The following is a 24,660-nucleotide window of genomic DNA, read 5'->3' on the forward strand; positions in this document are numbered from 1 at the left end:
TAGTTTGAACAACAATTTTAATTTGTGGTTTGTTTCACAATCCCAAACTGAATTTTTTCTTTCTCTTTCTAAATAGTCCATTATGAATTTTTTCTTAGAAGTAATTAATCCAAAAACCCCAAAATCTTTTCTCTAGCAGCTGCTGCTAATAAACTGGAACGTTATATCCCATGTCCAAGAAAGATGTGCAAATGAAATGCTTCTTGCTTCATCCTTATTAGATGGAGTCCCCGGAAGTCTTATTTTCCTTTTGGACATGAATTTAGGAACAGTTCAATATACCTATGATGGACGTGGGACCGGTCCTTGAGCATGGCGGCAACGGTGTCCTCGTGGGTCTCGAAGTGCACATCAGCCTCCCCTGTGGCCTTCCCGCTGGAGCTGTACTCCATGGTGATCCTCACAGGCTTCAGTGGAGCAAAGAAGTTTATAATGTCTTGGGCATTGGCTTGGAAAGGCAGTCCTCTCATGTGGACAAAATGCAGTGACGGAGTAGTTCCCAGATCCACAGCCTCCGGAAGCTTTTCTGACATCTCCTTAGGCAACTCTATTTCCTTCTCACTTTCAAATGCTGTTATGGGGTGAATATCCTCGTTTACTTCATGTTCTTCAAAGACCACTTCGGGTTCAGTTATGTATTTAGCAGTAGGAGAAGATGCCATTTTCTTTCCCTTATGAGAGCCAACATGTGTTCGAACTTCATTCCTTCTGCTTGGAAATATCTCTATATACCGGTTACCAATTTCTTCCCTGTGTTTCAACAGGGCTTGGTTGGCCATCTCGGGTTCTTCAAACTGCACGTAGGCCTCTCCTGTTTTTCTCCTCCCTCTGTAGTCCATCACAAAAGTAATGTCCACTATATTCAGACCTGCAAAGAAGTCTACAATGTCTTTCTCATTGCAGCTATAAGGAAGTCCTCGCAAACGAACCACGCCATCATTTACCACAGGTGAAGATTTGACCTGCAGGCTCTTCATTAAGGCATCCACATCTTCATTGTTTATCTCATATACTTCCACGTACCGCTGACCCATGTACATGCGGTGCCTCTCTAAGACCTTCTGCACATCTTGCTCTGACTCCATTTCAGTTAAGGCATCACCCCTTCGCTTCCCATCTCTTTTTAAGAGGAAGTGTATTCCATTCTCACCATTGCGGATTCTGCAGTCTGAAAAAAAGCTAAGCACATCTTCCACAGTGCACGACCAGGGCAATCCTTGAGCTCGAATGAGAAAAACATCATCCACTTCCTCTCCTATCTTGGATGGGGCCAACTCATACTCAGGGAGCGGTGGAAGGTCTTCCAGGTAGGTAGTTTTGGACTCCTGGCTGTAGCCCCGCGCTGGGCCCGCGGCCGCCGCCAGCGACTGCGGCAGCAGAGGGGCGCGCAGGGCCGGATAGGAGGCGGCAGCCGCGGCTGCGGTGGAGGTGGCCGCGGGCGGAGGGCCCGCCAGCCTCCCGGCGGGCGCAGGCCCGATCTGGAGCGATCATTACATATTTTGACCCCAATCCAGGGATGAGTGTAAGCAAGTTACAATATTATATAAGGCTTAAGATAACAATGTTATCCTTGAATTACATTATTTGTAAAACTAGCTTTTACCACAGATAACTTCATGTATTCTGAATACCAGTGCCTAGGGCCTAGTATAAAAATCACAAGGTACTGTGAAAAAGATGCATATTGAGTTTTATCTGCAATCATTACAAAGTTAGGGTATATTTTCTTCCAGTAGCAGAGTTGAAAGTAGTATTTCTTCCATCAAGATTGCTTAAAGTTGCAGAAGCAAGACTATGACCCTAGAATCCTGACAGAAGAGGCAAAGCAGCTTCAGAGAGCAGTGATGAGGATGCGTTGTCTTTGAGCCAGGTGATTAAATCCCTCTGATTTTTGCTGATGTTGGTTATAATCTAGCTGGTCCAGCTGTTACCTCTGTGCAAACCTAGGCTGAGAATTTCCCAAGGAAGATCTGGACCTCACAGAGCACAGCCAGCAACTTTTAAAATAGTATGAATGGAGGCACAATCCTGATAACACAGAACTTTGCTCTTGCCGTTAAAACCATTGCAGTACCCCCTGACCACCCAAGGCAGTCCCTGGGTCCAGCACCCACCAGGAGTCAGCTGAGTATCAGAGGCAAGAAAAAGGAGGTAACATCCACACAGGTGACAAACAAGGGTCTATTTTCCTTCCTGCTTACCAAGCTGTCCTGAAGCTCCTTGTCAGAAATGTAGTGAGGCTTAGCCTCCGACAACCAGTCTTCAAATGGGGTGATGGTGCTGTGGGAAAAATATCAGGTCTGAATCCAGAGTGCCCCTGTCCAGGTCACAGTCCCCCAAAAGCTCGGAAAAACAAAGGGTCAGCAGGCCAGTGTCCTTCCATCAGGGAACCCCAAAACCAAAGACCTTGGAGCTCAGACAATAGTGAGAAGAGCAGAAACAGTTCTTCATAGAGGCAAGGGGCATCTGAAGGGCCCTGATGGCCAACTCAGCCCCCAGGTTGGGTTCAAACCCCACTGGGAGGGGGTAAATTACAGAGAATAACCCTGGACTTACCCTGGCCTGTTCTCTGGAGTCGAAGGCAACTCCCAGGTCAGACATCAACCTTCCAGTTACCTCTACTCTGGCCACTAGCTTCCCTAGATATCAAGGATCAGACACAGTCCCAACAAGCAGGGATCATGTTTCCCGATGCAAGTTGAAAAGAGGCCACATAAAACACCACACCTCCAAAGCCCAAGAAATTGGCCATGGACCTCCAAACACAACCCTCCAAGTCAACAGTTCCCACCATCTCCTGCGACAACCTGGCCCATGAGTGAAAGTGAAACCAGATGCACACCTTGGTGGTGAAGGTCCTGATGGCACTGCTGAAGCGGTAAAGAAGGAAGGCATGGACATCGCCAAGATCAGAAAGGATCATCACAGGAGCTGCAAAGCAGAAGCTTCGAGGTCTTGTTGGCAACTAGGGCCCCAGGAGCAAGCAGAAACAGAAGCTGATTGCTGGGGAGGTGGAGATGGTGCTGATTCCCAAGAGCATGCCTCTAGGACTTCCAAGGGGAAATAAAAAAGAGTGCAAGTGGCAATGGCAAAGAAAAAAGGAAAGGGGTCTAAGACTCTAATCTAAGAAGCAAAGACAAAGGACAGGACAAAATGGAAAAGAAGAAAGCAAAATAAAACCCTTATCCAAAGACCCCAAGTCATCATCCAGAATAAGGAGATGGGAGACAAGTAGGTGTGAGTAGTATTCCATAGTGTATTTATGTCATAATATGAAATGCTCTTTAAAAATATCACAAAGGATATACACATTATTGTTAACAAAATTAATAAACTATGAGTAAAAGTAATTAAGGTAACACAGGGAAGAGTAACACTAATATCCAGTTTCAGGTATTAAAACAATTCTTTACAGAGTATATAGCATTGTCAAGATGCTAGAAAAATTTTGTAAAACTCTTATGAGTACAAATTTTACTAGAGATCAAAATCCACAACACTTTAAAAATCAAATGCCCAAAACGCAAATATAAATTTTCAAAATCCAATATAACAAATGTAAAATAGGAAAACTCCAAATTAAACCAAGAAAGTTGAATCATAATTTGAAGACTACCAACCAATAAAAGATACAAGAATAAAACTTCAATTATAGAAACAAAATATTCCAAACAATTTAAGGAATAAAAAAAAGCCTATATTTCCCAGATGTACTGAAGTATAAATAAGCAGAGAATATTTTCAAATGTCTTTTAGAAAGCCAGCATTACATTGATAATGATGCAGATAGACCAGAACCTGAAATATGAATTAAGTATAAGCCTCTCTTTCTTAAACAGATGCATATATCCTTAGTATTTTTATAATAAATAAAATCAAATATGAAAATATAATGAATAACAAGTGCCACATAAGAAAAAAATGCAAAAGGTGGTTAACATTTCTAAACAAGCACTGTGTAGTTTCCAGGTAGGTAAAAAACTTGAAAACTTGAGAGAAACACATGACCATTTAGATTAAATGTTAAGAAGCTTTTAGAAATTAGCATGTAATTAAAAATCTGCTAGCGGCATAGTAAAAACTCAATAGCTTTCTTATTTGGATTAATATTGTTTAAAAGGATTCTATAACAAACAACACAATTAATACGGGATCATTGATAGCTTTTTCCCTTTAAGTAAACCTAGACCAGGATGCCTCCTCTGTCTCCAGCTTCTTACTGGGGGAGTAGTCAAGGGAAGGGGAAAGAGCAAAAAGAAAAATAAGGAGTAAAGATCAATTTCTAAACAATAAATTGCCAATAAATTGGAGATATTTATTTAGAGAGGATCCATAAAATCTAAAAACAAATAGAAATGAAAACTGATTTTAATGAGATTGTGAGAAAGATCAATATTTTTAAAACCTACTAGATTACCATCTACCAGCAAAAAAAAAAAAAAAAACAAATGAAAAATATTAAAGGTCAGTAGGCAGAGTGGAAAACAAATATTGACAGAAGAAAAGAAAACAAAAGAATTAAATCATGCGATGTCTTTAAGCATTCTTCAAATCAACATTAAAAAGTATTACAAAAGACCCAACAGAAAAATGAGCAGAAATATGAGGAAAAAGAAAGGCCCAGACCTGAAGCATGTTACTTACCACAAGCTCCAGGCAGGACCCATCAGGGAGAAGGATGGGGCGACACTCCACTCGGTGACCCTAGTGAGTGGCAGGAGCGCAGAGGTGAGAGGCCCTCCTGCTGATCCCATCCAGCACAACCTGAGGTTCCAGGTCCATGCTATGGGGGAATGCTGTTTGGCTACATCTTCTGTGAAGCTGCCTGCGCTCAAGGCCATGCAAGCTGTCCATTCAGGCATGGTGACGTCCACGAAAAGTCATCACGTGGGGTCTTGACATCACAATCTTTCAGTTATGAGGTGGAGTGTGGAGAGGGAGAGGTCTCTGCTGCCGCGAGGCTCCCGAGGCTCGCAAGGGAAGTCGGACTCTGCTGCTCTCCACCTCTGCTCAACCGAGAGGCTGGATATCTAGGAAGCTGAGAGCTGACATGGTGAGTGTGTGGACCGCAGTGTACAGAGGGGGAAGGCGGAGCCAAAGGTCAGGAGGGTAAGTGCCTCCAGAATCTATGGGCACCATATCACCATATTGGCGCTGGTACAGGGCCTCTCTCAGTCCCCTCGGATCCATGGCACCTGCTACCCCCATGCCCTGCTCCTTCCCTGCTAATGAGCCTTCTCAGCCCCCGGAGCCATAGATGAGTAGCTGTGTGGCGGCCGCTCCGCGTCACCCCAGATGTTGCTGTGAGGACGGGGTACTCACTAGGGAGAATGCGGGCTCTGGGTATGGGGTTCATCTGGAGCAGGAGCTGTCATTTATGCGGCCCTCCGTTCTTCCTTCCTTCCCCATGGGAACCTGGTTCCCCCTAGTTTTCTAAACCCGTTGGCTGCAGGGTCTCTTCCAGGATGCTGACCTCTTCGCATAGCTTTTTCTAGGGGGTATCACTTTAGTTCTCGTAACAATAACAGCAACATAGATTGGGTAAGGAAACAACAAAAGTTTTATTTATCCAGGTTTTAGAAGGGCAGGAGAACCTTGTAATTTGGGAATTATCATCTTAACCCTTACAGGCTCCCCTGACAGGCTGACATCTGTATTTTCACTTTCAAAATAGAAATTTTGGGCCGGCGCAGCGGCTCACTAGGCTAATCCTCCACCTTGCGGCGCCTGCACACCGGGTTCTAGTCCCGGTCGGGGCGCCAGATTCTGTCCCGGTTGCTCCTCTTCCAGGCCAGCTCTCTGCTGTGGCCAGGGAGTGCAGTGGAGGATGGCCCAAGTCCTTGGGCCCTGCACCCCATGGGAGACCAGGAGAAGCACCTGGCTCCTGCCATTGGATCAGCGCCGTGCGAGGGCTGCGGCGGCCATTGGAGAGTGAACCAATGGCAAAGGAAGACCTTTCTCTCTGTCTCTTTCTCACTGTCCACTCTGCCTGTCAAAAAAAAAAAAAAAAAAAAAGAAACTGGCTGCTCAAATTTCAAATTTATGTGTGTTTTAAAAAAAGTATTTCCGTTCCATGAAAGCCTTCCCAATCCTGAAGGTATGTATAGTTTACTAAGTTATTTTGGATTTATATTTTAATAAAGGAGTCAGTTTCTTTTTTCTTGTTTTAATTTTTTCAAGATTGACAGAATATGATTGACAAAATTTGTATATATTCAAGGTATGCAACCTGATGTTTTGATATGTGAAGGGACTTTAAAAGTTATGGACAATTTACATTATTTTAATTACATTTTTCATAAACTTTTTGGAGTCCTCTTGCACATATACGTTATGAAATGATTAGCAATTAACAATCTAACACATCCATCACCTTACATCGTTGTGTTTTTAAAACAATACCTAAGACATTTGCAAGCAGTGAGTATATAACAGTGTGTGTTGAATATTAAGATCTTGAGTTAATTTTATCTCATACTTGCAAATGTGTGTTCAGCTAGCATTTTCCCATTTCCTTCACTCTCAGCCCTGACAACCACCATTCTATTCTGTGATTAAGTGTGACTTTCTTATATTCCACATATGAGTGAGATTGTGTGCCATTTATCTTTCTGTGCCTTATTTCAAATAGCCTAATGTCCACATTCTCTTCTCTGTCATGGATCACCATACTGGATACTTTTCTCACCATAAAGTCCATGTACAACCATGCCTACATGCTTGCTAGCTAGAAAAATTCTTGTATATTCTAACAAAAAATGCTGGCTGAGAGCTACCCAGCTGCACCATCTGCTCATGGAGGCTCCCATGTCCTGTCTCTTCTTTGTCAGTCATGACACTTGTTTTTTTAAAAGCCAGAATGACAGAATCAAATCTCAAATCTAGATGATAAACTATGCTTTCCACAACTCTGCTAAAAGTTATATTGTATTCATAATCATGCATTATTTGAGTGAAGTTTCCAGAGACAGCAAGTAAGAATTTTCTGGAAGACAGAGTCCATGAAATAGCCAGAGTTTGGGTTTCAGTTAGCAGTAGTCAATATCACTGTTTAAGATTTTTGTTCAGGAAAGGAAGAACACCAACTAACTGATCCTTAAGATTTGGGGTGGGAAGGAAGGGAAGGAGGGATATAAACAAAAGCAAGTACCCTCTGATTTCCAGTCTTTCTCCAGTAGCCCCAGACTGAAACTCTTGGGGAGGGCCAACTGGTCTCTCTAGAGATACACTGGCCTGGACTCCATTTCCCAGAGAGGATAGGTGCCCTGAGGTATTCTGAATGCCTTTGCATGTGAATGTGGGAGAATTTGCACTTGCAAGGGCCTGCCCTTGAGGCTTTGAACTGGGAACAGAAAGCACATTCACTAATCAGAGTCAGCCCTGAGAGGGCACACTGCTCCTCCTCCCACTTTCACAGCCTCTCTTGCTCCACACGTGCAATATCTGGGAGTTTGAGAGCATACACTTAGATCCTGCCACCTGATGCTACTGTGCCTCTTCATCTGCCACCTGTGGGTCCCATGTGTGGGGGCCCTTTTTTGTCCTACACTCTGCTTTGCTCTTCATGTGTCCTAAAGAAAGGGGACATGCCTCTGGGACTTTCCACAGCAAGTATGGAAAACAGGAAGTGCGGGAATGCATGTATGGGAGAGGGCTGGGTGGGAGGGCCGCTGGTTGCTGGCGGCTTCCTTGCTTCTCAGTGATCCTGGCAGGTTTCCAGGTTTTTTCTTTTTAAATGAAGAGACTTAAATGTGGAATGTGGTCAAGTGCTTTTTTTTTTTTTTTTTTTTTTTTTAATGAACAAAATGGAGTGGACAGAGAGCAGATGTGAGTCATCAGTGTAATTCCATTAAACCAGTTCTGTGAGTGGTCATTTCTATAAGACTTTTTCCTTCAAGCTGGCACTATAAAAGCAGGCCAAGAGATTCCATTCTTAACCCTCTTCCAAATTAGATTACTTTGCTCCTCATGCAACATAAGGAATGCTGGCAGTCATTGACTGAGTTCTTTGAATGCTTAGGGTTGAGGAACTGAGACTTACTATTGACTCCATTTGATATGTGCTCATCTCTCTTCCTGATTTTGGCTAAGACCAATTGTAAGAAATTTCCCCTTTGTATTCATTTGTATTCTCACCAGAGGAAAGAACCTTGGTATTACCCTCCTATGTAGTAGAGGGGGATCTCTGGATTCTGTTACCAGTTGGCATTGGCAACAAGTTTAAGAATAGGGATCCTTGGTAGTAATAGGGTACCACCAACTATTTCATCTTGGGAATCCCTCCTCCCTTGGCTTCTGGAGTATTTGGCTGCCATTGTCTTCTTCTAAAAGACTCAAACACAGGTACTCCTACACATGATGAATAACTTATTACCCACTATTCTAAATATCAGTGTCTCCTTGTTTTGCTAGAATTTCACTTTGTCTATTCTATTAAGACATCAAAGATAAGTGTTTCCTAAATTTTTCTTTTGGTAATTTTCCTAGAGCTTATATTAGACATTTAAAACTGGTTTAAACTCACCTTCAATTAGCATTACACTATTCATTGGGAGATTAAATTATATATCTATAATTTCTTTTTAAAATATTTTTATTTGAAAAAGTTACAGGTAGAAAAGAGAGAGATGAGAGGGAGAAGGAGAGGGAGAGAGAGAGAGAGAGTGAGAGAGAGAATTTTTCATCTGTTTGCTCACTCCCCAAATGGCCATAATTGTCAGGGCTTGGCCAAGTTGAATCCAGGAGCCAGGAGCTTCTTCTGAGTCTCCTATGGGAGTGGCAGGGGCCCAAACAATTGGACCATTTTGTGAGAATTCATGTAGGATGCGTAATTCCCTAGGAAGCAGACTGAAGTAATTCCCTTTTAGTGTCCTTCCCTGAGGTACTTATTGATGTTCATTTCTCAATGACATAATGCTAATATTTACAGACCAATTATGAATAGTCCATGTGTGTCTTACATATGAATTGTCCACAGATATGTTTTCCAAGGCCTTTAAAATAAAGTAAGGAAATTTTACAACAGGAGAGAAGGGTAGCATTTTCTGCTGTCTTGGGTTAGAATCTGCACATTTATTACCCCCTTAGCACTCTATTGTTGTGTTCATCTCCTGATGATTCTTTTTAGGCCACTTTAGTGTCCAGATTCCTGAATGGGTAACACACTCTTTGGCCAGAGTACTGGTCTGTTCACCCAGCCTAAATTAGAATCAGCTAGTTTGTTTACCCACTCCAGGGTCAAGGGGGCCCAGAACTGCTATGGCTGAATCTGCATTCTTGCTCACCCCAGAGATGAACTCTTGAAATCTGTTGGCTCATAGCAGTCTCTGGATTAATGCTTTGCTCTTATCTGTGAGGTATTTTAAAGTTTTCTCTCAAGTCCTAGAAGCCTAGGTTGGTGTTATTTTATAATGAAACATGTGTTTATAAAAGGCAGGTATCAACTAGGACTGTGTGTTCTCAAAATCAGCTGAACTTACCCAGGCATAGATGGAGTGCCAGGATCCTGGCTTCAGGCTGGCACATTCCCAGCTATTGTGGGCATTTGGGGACATACCAGCAAATGGAAGAAATTCCTTTGCTCCTCCCTCCCCTACCCCCATGCCTTTTAAATGAAATGAAAAAAAAAAAATAGATTAAAAAATGATGGGCTCGCATTGTGGTGCAGCGAGTTAAAGCCTCTGTCTGCAGAACTGGCATCCCATGTGGACTGTTCCACTTCCAATCCAGCTTCCTGCTCATGTGCCTGAAAAAGCAGCAGTGGATGGCCTAAGTCTTTGGATCCCTGCATCCATGTGGGAGACCTGAAGGAAGTTCTTTGCTCCTGACTTCAGATGAGCTCAGTTTCAGCCATTGCAGCCATTATAGGGAGTGAACCAGTGGATGGGAGATCTCTATCTCCCACCTCTGTCTCTAGCTCTCTTGGTAACTTTGTCTTTCAAATAGATTAAAATAAATCTTTAAAATATTGCAAAAAATAAACAATGTGTTTTGTCTTATCTACCAAGAAAAATTTACTCTTGTAAATCTCAAAGTCTTGTTGAGCACTGGTTTCTGGGCTTCCTACTTTAGTTCCCATTTTGGGGTGCATCACCTTCTATCATCTGCAATTCACTGTGGGTGCTCATAAAACAACAAACTGTCTCCTGACTTTGTTTCCTTGTGTTCTTTATACATAACTTGACCATGATCTTACTTTCTTTAGCAGCATGCTAACTTCTTTTTTCTTTCTTTCTTTCTTTTTTTTTTTTTTTTTTTACAATTTTATTTATTTATTCGAGACTTGGAGTTAAAGCAAGAGGGAGAGACAGAGAGAAAGGTCTTCCTTCTGCTGGTTCACTCCCCAAATGGCTATAAAAACTGGAGCTGCATTGATCCAAAGCCAGAAGCCAAGAGCTTCTTCCCAGTCTCCCACACGGTGCAGGCACACAAGCACTTGGGCCATCTTCCACTGCTTTCCCAGGTCATAGCAGAGAGCTGGAACTAGAACCATTGCTCATATGGGATGCTGGTGCTGCATGTGGAGTATTAATGTACTGCACTATAGTGCTGGCCCCAGCAGCATGCTAATTTCTAAGATGCTTCATAGGTGAAGAAATGGTGCTGTCATTGCTTTTCTCTGAGGCTTTGTCCTAAGGGTTATTTTATGAAGTTGATTCTGGTTGTTAGGTAGAGCTTTGCTGGATCAGGAGTCAGGATGCGGAGGTTTCTGTTAGAGAAATAGGGCTGGCATTGTTTTTTCCACTGAGACCCACCCTGCAACCCATGCCTGTCCTTGGATTCTGTGTTTGGAGCGCTGGAGTGAAGCAGTACTGATGCAATAAAGGAAAGAACTTTTCATTTTTAAATACTTTTATTTAATATATTTATATATACAGGACAGATTCAATGTATTTCACAGATACAATCTTAAGAACGTAACCAAACTTCCCTACATAACACTTCCTTCTTCATTCCTTTCTTTTTTTTTTCCTCCCTCACCTTCAGCCTTCTTACCCATTTGTTCCTACATTACAATGTGGTATGTTTAGGGTTGTTTTCTCCCCTTTCTTTCATCCCTGTTTTTACTTTCTCTCACCCCAGTTCCCAAGAAGGTGTAATGAATAAAAATCATGAGCTATTGTTTCAAAAGACAGGAATCCCATCCAATATGAAATATAGGAAAAGAATTCCATTGTTTTTAAAGTTACCTGTATTTCCTTTTTTTAAAGGTTTACTTATTGAGTTGAAAGCCAGAGGGATAGGCACACACACACACACACACACATACAGAGAGTGGCAAGGGGCGGGAAAGAGAGAGAGGGAGGGAGAGAAATCTTCCATCTGCTGGTTCACTCCTCTAATGATTGCAACAGCCAGGGCTGGGATAGACTGAAGCAGCCAGGAGCTTCATCCAAGTCTCCCGTGTGGGTGAAGGGGCCTAAGCACTGGAGCCATCCTCTGCTGCTTTCTCAGGTTCATTAGCAGGGAGCTGGATCAGAAATGGAGCAGCCAGGACTCAAAATGGTGCCCATATGGGATGCTAGCACTGCACGTGGCATCTTCACTCACTATACCAGCCACAGATTTCATTTTAACAAAAGCCAATACAGAATTCTTCTAGAAAAATTTTCCTCATGGCTATACCAATAGGAAGTTATTTCTTATAATGTGACCCAGATTAAGTTTTGCCATGTATCCTGATTAATATTTTGTGTTGGTTCAGGAGGCTGGCAAATTGGGAGACCAGTGATACAGCACTTGTTTTCTATTCAGTTGTGCTGAAATTTAGGGAATGTATAAGGGGAGTTTGAGACCAGCAAAATGAGGTTGGCAGTATGAGGGATGGCAGAAGGTAAATGTAGAAGAAATAAATACAGGACCATCGTAACAGAGAAGTGAAAAGAAGGAAAGAAAACTTGAAGATAGAGGTCAGAAGAAATGGGAAATTGGAAGCATCTGAAGGAATTCTGAGTCTGATCACACACACTTGTTGAAGGTGTGGGAAAATAAGCACTTTCACTCTTATTGGTAGTAGTGCAATGTAGTAGTCTCTTTGGAGGATAATTTAAAGGATCACTATGAAAAATACTTTAAATTCAAATGTCCTTTGGTAGGACTCAACTAAAGGATTTTATCTTACATATATTTGGCCAAATATATAAAGATTATGTAATTTATTTGTAATACTGTTTATGATAGGAATACAACATAAACAACCTAAATGAATATTGATAGGTAATTGGTAAAATACATTATGGTATATCTGTACAATGAAATAATAAATATGTTATGGCCAGAAAAATTATTTAGGGATAGAGTGCTTATATATAAAGCAAAGTACAGAAAAAATGCCCCTTTGTAAAGAAAAAAAGATGCATGCATATATATCACTTTTAAAAATTTTATTTACTGGGACCAGTGCCATGGCTTACTTGGCTAATCCTCTGCCTGCAGTGCCAGCATCCCACTTGGGCACCAGGTTCTAGTCCCAGCTGCTCTTCTTCCAGTCCAGCTCTCTGCTATGGCCCGGGAAGGCAGTGGAGGGTGGCTCAAGTGCTTGAGTGCCTGCACCCATGTGGGAGACCTGGAGGAAGCCCCTGGCTCCTGGCTTTGGGTCGGCACAGCACACCAGCTGTAGCAGCCATTTGGGGGGTGAACCAATGGAAGTAAGACCTTTCTCTCTTTATCTCTCACTGTCTATCTGACAAATAAAAAATATTTACTTATTTTCATTTTATTCATAAGGCAGAGAGACAGGCAGAGAGAGATTTTTGTCTGCTGATTCACTACCCAAGTGGATGCAATGGCTAGGGATGGGCCAGGCTAAAGACATGATTTAGGAGCTTCACCCAGATCTCCCATGTGGGTGTACAAGCCAAGGATTTTGATCATCTTTCACTGCTTTCCCAGGCTTATCAGCAGGAGTTAGAGCAGAAGTGGAGCAGCTGGAACATGAACTATTGCCCATATGGGATACCAGCTTCAAAGATGGTGATTATCCTATTATGCCACAATACTAGCCTCATGCATATATATTCTTTTTTTATATATACATTTTATTTTAAAAAATTCTTCTCAATGAATGCATTTTCTCAAGATTGACAGAGTAGGAAATAACAATTACTTACAGTTTTATATTTATGCACAGATTATTTTAGGACAAGTCAAACATTTGAGCATTAAGTTTCAGTTTAGAATTTGAAGTGTTTATTACATCTACCAGGAGGACCACTTTCCAAATGGAACTTCTTTAGATGAAGTTTTCTAAGCTTTTCTTTGTAGCTTTTAAAAATCTGTAATGTACGTTATCAGCATTTCCTAATTTCGAGGTTTCCCTAGGACATGTAACCACCAGGAGCTGCTATCATCTGAACAGAGTGGGAGATTTGCAAATATTCAGCACTAATTTTCCACAGTCTTTACTCATGAATTAAGTCTTTCCCTTTGTCCTTTACTCCTAGGACAACTATGGAAGAGTCTGATCTTGTACTGATAGCAGTAAAGCTCAGTTCCCTTTAAGAGACTGATAAATTAAAAGGCAAAGGCTCACGGACAATGCTTAGTTACACTGCGAGTCTCATGAGAAACTGGGCGACAACTTATCAGAATGCAGAACTCAGTCTCGCAACTCATTAGCTAGCAATTCTCAAATCTTTCTCTCAATGAGTAAATTATGAAAATAACCAAGTGATTGGGACAAGTTTGTACACCCATGGCCTTAATCTGTTACTTCCTCCTTTTGGTGAGTTGAATGCATGACAGAGCAGAGGCATAAAATCAGTTCTTAAGGCATTAAGTCAGGAAGGTCAGAGCTTCCACAGCATGGCGACAGCTTTGCAGATGCCCACATCATGATAGTTGAAATAACAAAGGCCAGCAAAGGTTAAAGCCGAGAGTGCCAGAAGGCCTGCCTTGGCAGCTTTCTGTGGTGCATCCCCATGCACGTAGTCAGTAACAACTTGTCCAAGGCCCCCGTGACTATGAAGAGACAGAACTGCAGCCAAGGAGTAGTCCATTGCAGAGCATGGATTCAAATAAGCAGCTGGAAGCAAGCCCAGGAGCAAAACACTGACAACTCTCTCGCCAGTCCAGTGGAGGGATGCAGCCTTGGAACCAGAGTGGCGACTTGGTGACAGGTGAATATGCTGCACTCCACACCATCCTGGGGAAGGCCGGTCCTGGAGAAATGCTGCGACGTGAGTGGGTCTCACCACCAGGCTTCGGAGGAACACAGCTCGACTTCCTTGGGCACCGCAAAGGACACTCAACCTCCCGAGAGTCGCCATCTCGCTCCCGCATATATATTCTTATGAAGGCATTTCAAAAAGTTCATGATCTATGATCATGATCATGATCATAGTGAACATTTCCCTTGAAGATGGCATCATAGAAGCAGACCAGGAGACTCCATTCTTGGCTATCTTCCAAATTAGATCACTTTGCTCCTCAAACAATATCAGCAATGGTTGTAGCCATTGATTAAGTTCTTTGCAGGATTAGGGCTGAGGAACCAAACTTGCCATTGACTCCATGTGATTTCTCTTCCTGACTTTGGTTAAGACCAATTGTAAGAAATTGCCCCTTTGTATCAATTCGTATTCTCACCAGAAGAAAGCACTTTTATATTACCTTCCTATGTAGTACAGGGAAGTCACTGGACCCTGTTACTAGTTAGTACCGGCAACCAGTTTAAGAAATGGATCCTTGCCAGCACCAAGGCTCATTAGGTGAATCCTCTGCCTATGGCACCTGCACCCTGGATTCTAGTCCCTGTCAGGGTGCTGGATTCTGTCCCAGTTGCTCCTCTTACAGTCCAGCAGTCTGCTGTGGCCTGGAAAGGCAGTGGAGGATGGCCCAAGTGCTTGGGCCCTGCACCCCATGGGAGACCAGGAGGAAGCACCTGGCTCCTGGCTTCAGATCAGCACAGTGCACTGGCCACAGTGCGCCAGCCGCAGCGGCATTCGGGGGCGAACCAACAAAAAAGGAACACCTTTCTCTCTGTCTCTCTCACTGTCCACTCTGACTGTCAAAAAAATAATAAATTTTTGATTTTTTACTAGTCATATTATTATAGGGTATAGTGGCATATTTGAACATATATACAACATACAAATTGATCAAGCTAGGCTGCTATGTTTCCAATTTCCTCTTTATAAATTTGAGCCTACTAGCTCCTCTCCTCCAGTCCCTTACACAATACCTAATGTGGTGAACTGTAGTCATCAAATTGTATTATGGAACACCAAAGTTACTTCTGCTTCAGTGTATTTTGCTGCCTGTTATTCAGTCCCCCTCTATCCCTAGCCTCTACCCTTCCCAACCTCTAATAATCTCAATTGTATGGTCACATCCATTATTTTTTTCACTTCCATAGATGATGACATGGAACACATTTGTGTTTCTGGTCCTGGCTTATTTCAGTTAATTTTATGACTTCCTTCTTTACATTTTGCAGGATATAACATTTCATTCTTTTTGTGTCTAAATGATGTTCCCTTGTCCACTTTTTCACTGATTGACAGCTAGATTGGTTCCAAATCATAGCTGCTGTGAACTGCATTGTAGTGAGGATAGAAAAAATGTTGTCTCTTTGATATGCTATGCTGATTTCATTTATTTCTACTATATAGCCAAGAGTAAGATAACTATGTCATGGTAGATTCACTTTTATGTTTTTTGAAGAATCGCCAAACTGTTCTCCATAACACCTGTACTAATTTGCATTTTCACCCATAGTGTATGATGGTTTCTTTTCTCATGTCCTCTCTATCATTTATTATTTTTTATCTTTTTGGAATAAGATGATATACCATTGTCTTTTTCTTTTATCAGTTTATTTTTTAACTTTTGTTTTATAATTATAAAATTTCCAAAGTACAGCTTTTGGATTACAGTGACTTTTTTCTTTTATCAGTTTATTAATATTTATTTAATTGAATGGAAAAGTTATAGAGAGAGGGAAAGACAGGCAGATCTCTCATCTGCTGGCTCATTACCCAAAATGTCACAACAGCTGGGGCTGAGACAAGCTTAAGTCAGGGTTTACTCAGGCCTCCCACATAAGAGGCAGTAGTCCAGGTCCTTGATTCATCTTCTGCTACTTCCTCAGGTGCCTTAGAAGGGAGTTGAATTGTAAGTGAAGTAGCCTAGACCCAAACTGGTACTCAATGGGATGTTGGCATCACAGGTGGCAGCTTAACTCACTATGCCACAGTGCCAGTCCCTCTCAGCACCAATTTAAATTCTGCAAAAAAGTCTTCAATGTTGGTATAAACCCAATTTCCTTTATTTCTATTATTCAATTTATTGAAGCCTTATTTTTATTCCCAGTATTCCTCTCAAATTGCTCTTTCCAAGGTCATTTGTAATTACTGTGTTGGTTAATGCAATTTATGCTTCTAATTCCTTATTAATTGAGTAAATGTCATTCACTCAGCACTTCATTAAAGTTCTACTATGTGCCAAATATTTTTTATGCACTGAATATAGAACCTTTTCTCTTAGTGGTAACATGATCACATGCTAATAAGAAAATATAAAATACAAGTTCATTAAGAATAAATTTTATTATGAAAGTAAAGCAAGTTAATGGGATAGAGACAAATAAGAATAAAGAAAGGGATTAGAAGGCATCATCTGACACATTTCCAAGCTCCCTCCTCAAGCACTGCCTCTCTCAGCATACATCATATTTCATATCCTGGCTTTCCTCTGAACTTTTGACTACTCATTTTGAGTTCATTTGCCATCACTTCTGCCTAAAACTAAATATTGATATTGCTCAAATGTTTACCATTGCAGTGGTTGTTTTCACACTTTACACAAATGTGTAGTGCCTGGCTAATTTATTCTACTCCTCATGATTCATACCTTATATTATACTAAAGAAATTTACATTTCTCCTTAGCATAGAACTCATATATCAACTATAACCTTTACAGGTTCCTCAAAATCAATATGAGCAAAATTAAAAGTAAAACTTTCTTCTACTTTGCTAATCCTTATCTTGGAATATGTCACTAACATTCAAACTACTCTAAAAGGCAAATATTTGGGAATCATCAATTCTTTCCTTTTTCCATTCACTGTCCATGACTGGATAATTCTATTCCTTAGCTGCTCAATTCTCTTCATTCCAATTGCCACCTCCCTGCTCAAATCTCTTCATTCCACTAGCCACCTTCCTTAGATCTGCTGTCTCCTACACAAATGGAATTGCAATAGTTATCTAACATGGCTCCTGGTCTTGCTCTCAACTTCAATCAATTCCTCAAGCAGAAAGTAAAACACAATAGCTGCCACATTATTCCACCTTCATATCTTCACGCTAATAAGAAAGCTACATGACTTTTTTTTTTTATCTCACTTCTGCCTACTTCTCCATCTTTGTCCTTGTGAATGGCTCCTGACTCCAACTCTGCTTTAAGCACAGTGAACTTTGCTTAGTTTCTGGCCTATGCCTTGCCTTTTTTTCAACTTTTATTTAATAAATATAAATTTCCAAAGTACAACTACTGGATTATAGTGGCTTTTGCCCCCATAAGCTCCCTCCCACCTGCAACCATCCATCTATCACTCCCTTTTCCATCCCATTCTTCATCAAGATTCATTTTCAGTTATCTTTATATACAGAAGATCAGTTTAGCATATATCAAGTAAAGATTTCAACAGTTTGCACACACATAGAAACACAAAGTATAAAGTACTTTTTAAAGCACTCTGGCCTCAGAATCAGCCCTTAAGGCATTCGGCTGAAGAGCCCAGAGCCCATGAGAGTATTTTAGGCATGGAAATCCAAGACACTCTGGCAAGAAAAAAAAAAAAAAAAAAAAAAACTAAATGAAATATCTCTGCGAGTGAGATCCCAGTGGAAAGAACAGGCCATCAAAGAAGGAGGAGAGAACTTCCATTTTGGCTATTACCTTGTCTAAATAAGATCAGAGTCAAAAGGCTTCCATAGCCTTGGCAACTAATGACAAGAGCCTAGGTTGATTACTGATGCCATAAACAAGAGTGCCAATTTGTTAAGTCAACAACAGGAGTCACTGTGCACTTATTCCTCATGTAGGATCTCTGACCTTAATGTGCTGTACAATGTGAATTAATGCTATAACCAGTACTCAAACAGTACTTTACACTTTCTGTTTCTGTGTGGGTGCAAACTGCTGAAATCTTTACTTAATATATACTAAATTGATCTTCTGTATATAAAGAGAATTGAAAATGAATCTTGATGTGAATGGAGGGAGAGGGAGCAGGAGATGGGAGGGTTGTGGGTGGGAGGAAAGTTATGGGGAAGGAAAAAGCCACTGTAATCCAGTAGTTGTACTTTGGAAATTTATATTTATTAAATAAAAGTTAAATAAGTACTGTTTGAGTAGTAGTTTTACCATTAATTGCATAGTACAACACATTAAGGACAGAGATCCTACACAGAGAGTAGGTGTGCAGTGACTCCCATTGTTGATTTAACAATTGACACTCTTATTTATGATGTCAGCAATCACCCAAGGCTCTAGTCATGAGTTGAAAAGGCTATGGAAGCCTCTTGACTTCACAAACTCCAATCTATGCCTTGCCTTTAACAAACTACTTGGCATGTAGTCACTAATGAAAACTGAAGAATGCATAAATGAATGGATCTTTTGAGGGTCACAATTCCTTGGAAGAACTTAATAAGAGACAGAAAGAATAAAACAAAACAAGACAAAATGTATCCTCAATAAATAGAAGGAGTACTATACAGAGAGGAGATTAAATAAGAGTTTACAGAAGGAAATTAGTGAAACTGCAAAGTTTGTGGCAAGGCTAACAAGCACTGGTCAAGATTCAAACAAGCCTATTAGAAAAAGGTAAGATTTTCTTTGCCTACATGTAGATTCTTCTCTCTGCAGGTGAATAGGATCTTCTAAACCCACTCAATGCACAGACAAAAACCTGAGCATTGCATTCTCTTATAGGTTTTGGATCCTCATATTGTGGTTTGGTTTACATTTCCCTAATGGTTAGTGACATTGAGCACTTTCACATGTTTTGACCATTTATATTTTTTTTTGATAGAATGTCTATTATGGTCCTTGCCCATTTCTTAACTGTGCTATTTTTTTTGTTGTTGTTTAGAGTTTTTCCAATTCTCTATATATTCTGGATATAAATCTTTTGTCATATTCAGATTTTTCAAGTGTTTTATGCCACTGTGCTCATTGTATCTTGACTCTGATGATTACTTTGTTGTATGAAGTGTCTTATTTGATATTACCAAATTTGTTTTTATTTTTATTGCTTGTGCTTTTGGAATCTTATACAGTAGCTGTTTCTATGCCAGTGTTCTACACTTTCCCTATGTTCACTTAGTTTTTGGTCTTCTATTTAGGTATTTAATTACTGTGAGTTCACTTTTACAAAGTGCAAGAGGTGTTAGGTTTTATTTTTAGTCTTCTACATATGAATAATCAGTTTTCTCTGGACCATTTTAAAAAAGATTCTTCTTTTTCCAGGGTATTTTTATTCCTTTGTTAAAGATAAGTTGCTTGTGGAAGTGTGGGTTTATTTCTGAGATGTTTGTTCTGTTGCATTGAACTATGTGTCTGATATTATGCCAGTGTTTACATTGCTTTTATAATGTCTTGAAATTAGATATTGTGGTGCCTTCAGATTTATTATGTTGTTCAAGATGGCTTTGAAATTTGGGTCTCTCTGATATTATTTGACCTGCTAAAAAGCACTTTCTCCAGGTAGAGTCATGTTGGTGGTTAGCACTTTAATGTGTGAGTTTTAGGAAAGCACATTTCAGTCCATAACACTTAGAGGGGTCTTGTGGTCTGACTCATAGACACCCATCTCTGGGGAGGACAGATTTTGAAATGAGTGTTAATATTCCTCACAGTATTACTTTTTAAACTATTTATCAAAAATTGTGCACTCATATACACACACAGACACAAAACTTCTTGTACACATAAACACATATTAAAATGGAAATGCCTGATCATTGTGTACAGGTAATATCAATACAATTTCCATAAAATGGCATAATAGCAGACATTAAAAAGAGAATTAGAAAGAATAACAAAATCCGCAGCTACAAAATATGTAAACATATATACATATACATGATATTTAATATTTATAGTTGCCAAAAGATAAATACTAATGTGTGGGAAATAAAACCTAAACCTTACCTTACAATATTACAGACTAATCTACATGAAGGATATCTTCCTAAAATTTATCACTGGGCCAACGCTGTGGCTTAGTAGGTTAAACCTTCACCTGAAGCACCATCATCCCATATGAGTGCTGATTCCAGTCACTGCTGCTGCACTTCCAATACAACTCTTTGCTAATTGTCTGGGAAAGCAGTGGAAGATGACCAAAGTGCTTGGGACCCTGCACCCATATGGGAGACTCAGAGGAAACTCCTGGCTCCTGGCTTTGTATTTGTCTAGCTCCAGCTGTTGCAGTCATTTTGGGAGTGAACCAGTGGCTAAAAGACTTCTCTTTCTATCTCTTCTTCTCTACGTCTGTAACTTGACCTCTCAAATAAAAAATAAATCTTTAAAAAACAACAAAAAAAGCCTTTCTGCTACTCAAAGCTAGCATAGGACTATATTATATGTATAGGCAAGTACATTCTGAAATCATAAATCTAGTACATTGTAGTAGAAATTTTAACAAATACTTCTGATTTTCTCAGCATTTATATATACTAAAATAGTGACAGTGAGTCATTGTGGGTTTTTAAGCTCTTTGCCAACCACTTATTGTACTTACCAGCTTTTCCAAATTTACCAATATGTGTGTTTTTTAACACATGCCCTGGATTTTACCAGTTTAGTGCATATGGAGTTATCTTTCACAGGATTTTTAAAAATGCATTTTAATGACAAATGTAATCAACATCTGAAAAGCCTCCAGAACATATAAATAATACCATGAATCAGTTCTGAGACTAATATTTGATTGAGTTTAATTCTTTTAACTAAAAATAGGTAAATTAACTAAATTTATCATATGTGGCAATTACAAATGTAATCATTAATTAACTAAGCTCATAAGCATTAAAATTGAATGATTTATAGAATTTAAGCATGACAGTGGGTAGCAGTAGGGACACTTTTTTAAGTAAAATGTATAAGAATTACTTAAAATCTAAACAAGAAGCTGTTAGAGTAAATTCAAAAGACATACAGGAAGTGAAGAAATATGACAGAATGTTTAAGATTCAGTAAGAGCAAAGAGATTTGGTGCTATTTGAATCCAGGTCTATTTTTTTCTCCCTTGTCATGACACAGTGAAATGTTGTGAAACAGCCAATTTGGAGGCAAGGCATCCTCTTTTGTGTTTTCTCCAGATACTTTATTGCCAGGAACATGTTCTCTGTGTGTGTGTGGCTGAGAGGTTGTGCCCTGTCCTATCTGAATCATGGAGACTCTATTTGGCAAGAGAAAATATGAATCCCACCTTCCATTAAATGTCATGTTCACAGTAAGCATATCTATAGACAGAACACATTTGTGGTGACTTTAAACTGGAAGATCTGGGTTTAGAGAAGATTTATCTGTTTTTTGAATAAGTAATTTTATTTAAAAAATAATTCAAGTCTCCAATACAGCTCAAAGGCTAACACCTATTTGAGACATGGCTTTTTAGGTGATTTTCTTCCTGCTTTTGCAGGAAACTGGAATTGAATCAAGATTGGAGCAGTCACTCAAATGGTGATTTTTGGTGAATCTTGGCTAGATTCTACCTCTTCCACAGGCAGGACCAAGGGTTTTCCAGAAGATAATTGTGTCAAGTAAGGAAAATCTGAGAAGGCAAATATTTTTACAAACTATCTGTTTCTGTCACATTTATTAATATCTCATGGGTAAAGCAAGTGAAATGGTGAAACACAAGGTCTTGTGAAGGGATGAATACAGGGAATGTTGCTATTTGGAATCATTACTGGAAAAGTGTACTACAGTAAATATACAGTAAATATACATTTTAGTGACAACATAATGCTTATCTCTTTGATAACTTCATTTATTTGAACAATAACCCTTGATATTTTATTTTTTTACTATTATATTATTATTTTAAAAATTAGACAATGCTTTCACTGAACCAATGATAACTTCAGTTTAATCTCTGCCACTTAATAGAAGTGGGTGCATATTATTATGCATTTCTGTGTTTAAAGTTTTATTCTTCCACTGTGACATTGATGTTTTCTCAAATAATGTATTAATTATTCTTAATTCATTCTATCATATTCTTTTTTTTTTTCATAGATCAATGTGGAAGGAAACCAGATAAAGACTTCTTTTAACTCCTTCCCTTCACTTTCTCTTCCAGGTGTGGTTCTGGCACCTGCACATATTTCTAAGAGAAAAGAAAATTAATAATTCACCTGTAAGTGGTTTTCTAAAATATTCCTTAGCTTGTTATCAGTTTTCATTTTAGGAAGTTTATAAGAATTTATTAATTAAAATGAAAAATACACATAAAATTTATTCTCAGGGAATATACACAAACAAGATGAATGATGAATGTGGCATGGTAATGAAACATTATAGTCATCTAAGATATGACAATTTGGTCTTTGGTCTTTCTTTTGCCATAGAAAAACATATGTTACATGATTTGAATGGTAGCTTAGAGTACAATATGCTAAATGGGGGTCATGGTGTCTGAAACAATCTTTATTGTCACATAAATGATGTATTGAGGAGTTTTAATGCAATCATGGAAATAAATATTTAGCATTCTGCAAGGGTAAGAGTTACCTAGTACTAAAACACAAATCAGGGCTGGCACCGAGGCTCACTAGGCTAATCCTCCGCCTAGTGGCACCAGCACACTGGGTTCTAGTCCTGGTTGGGGCGCCGGATTCTGTCCCGGTTGCCCCTCTTCCAGGCCAGCTCTCTGCTGTGGCCAGGGAGTGCAGTGGAGGATGGCCCAGGTGCTTGGGCCCTGCACCCCATGGGAGACCAGGAAAAAGCACCTGGCTCCTGGCTCCTGCCATCGGATCAGCGCGGTGCACCGGCTGCAGTGTGCTGGCCGTGGCGGCCATTGGAGGGTGAACCAATGGCAAAGGAAGACCTTTCTCTCTGTCTCTCTCTCTCTCACTGTCCACTCTGCCCATCAAAAAATAAAAAATAAATAAAAAATAAAAAAAGGAAAAAAAACACAAATCAGTTAAGTTTGTTTTTGAATTGTTAGAGTAAGACAGTCTAATAGTTTTGAAGAGCTGAGCTTGATTCAGGGATGAGGTCAGGAATATGAGGAAAAGAATCTAGTGCAGGTTATTTTATTTTTTTAAGATTTATATTTTGTTTGAAAGGCAGAATTACAGAAATTGGGAGGGACAGAGAGACAGAGATATCTTCAATCTACTGGTTCATTCCTCAAATGGTGACAATGGCTTGGACTGGGCCAGGCCAAACCAGGAGCCTGGGACTCCATTTTGGCCTCCCATATTGGGGAAGGGACCCAAATATTCAAGTCATCTTTGACTGCTCTTTCAGGCACACTAGCAAGGGAGTTGGATTGGAAATGGAGTAGCCAGGACTCATGTTGTCTGCTCACATGGAATGCCAGCAGTGTAGGTGTAGGCTTAACCCATTGTACCACAATACTGGTGCCAATGGTAGGTTCTTAAATAAATCTTAATGTATTTCTCTCAGTTAGTCACAAATGTAGACTCCCAAGATCTGTTTTTGGGCAAATAATTCCATTGTTTTCACTTTAATTTGGTGTAATGTTATTTCAGTTCTTCAAAATTTTATTAGCAGAATATGCATAGACAAAGCCAAAAGCTACTTACTATTCTTTTTCTTTCTTGAATCTTCTCTCTTATTTCAAAATATGTAAGAGCTTGGCAGAGAAATAAGCTGATGGACTAAGTGATAAACAGCTCCCATATACTTATTCATTCCCTATATAATCATACCAAACAGAAGTGGGGAAGGACTGAAGCAGGAGTCAGGAATGAAGTCTAGGCCTCTCTCATTCTGGGAGCTAGGAACTGAACCTGGTACTGGAAATCCAACCTGGGCACTCCAAGGTAGAGCTAATGTATCTTAGCTAGCATGTTAAGCACTAAGCTAAATGCCTGGCCTCTCTTTTAAAATATCTTTTCTTTGCCATATTTGAAGTGATTGTGAATTATGTTTTTCTGGAAATTCTTCTTTGTTCTTTTCCATCATAGCTTCAGTGATGGGTCATTGTCTTTTTCCCTGAATACTTCTATACTCTTCTCCTGAACACTACTCATCCAAGGGTCAATATTGTATCCCTTTCAGTCTGTAGTATAATTCCCCTTGACAGATGTGGCCCTTTGTGATCTAAAACTCCTGTATCCCTCCAGCTGGGACATTTTTCATGGCTTTTAGATATGAAGTTTGACTTCCTGTTGAATGCTTCTGTGTGGCTGTCCAAAAGTTCAAGTCTAAAGTGAAACCTCATCCTTCCCTTCTTTCTTCATTCCCATATACAAGATATACAACTCTATTAGTGTTTGCTTTGTGACAGAGTTGTTATGCTGAGCAGAAGCATTCTGTTACAGATAATGATACGGTTTGTAGACCAGGCTGTGTATTTCATCTGGGAGGAATGGCAGAATATGAATAATGCTCAGAAAACCCTCTACAGGGATGTGATGCTGGAGACCTACAGTATCTTGTTCTCCTTGGG

At 39.9% G+C, this 24,660-nt stretch overlaps 1 protein-coding gene and 2 pseudogenes across 1 annotated transcript; 1 reads left to right on the top strand and 2 right to left on the bottom strand.

Annotated features, from left to right (window-relative positions):
- Positions 1-1,618, bottom strand: LOC138847410 (G-rich sequence factor 1 pseudogene; annotated as a pseudogene).
- Positions 1,478-24,660, top strand: part of LOC138847462 (zinc finger protein 485-like) — a 27,542-nt pseudogene continuing 4,359 nt past the window's right edge.
- Positions 13,166-14,294, bottom strand: LOC100346169 (succinate dehydrogenase [ubiquinone] cytochrome b small subunit, mitochondrial). Its single transcript, XM_017337704.3, has one exon. The coding sequence runs from the start codon at positions 14,265-14,267 to the stop codon at positions 13,788-13,790; it is 480 nt and encodes a 159-aa protein (XP_017193193.3). The 5' UTR covers positions 14,268-14,294; the 3' UTR covers positions 13,166-13,787.

This window comes from Oryctolagus cuniculus, chromosome 21 (assembly GCF_964237555.1).
Source record: "Oryctolagus cuniculus chromosome 21, mOryCun1.1, whole genome shotgun sequence".
In the NCBI taxonomy this organism is placed as follows: Eukaryota; Metazoa; Chordata; class Mammalia; order Lagomorpha; family Leporidae; genus Oryctolagus; species Oryctolagus cuniculus.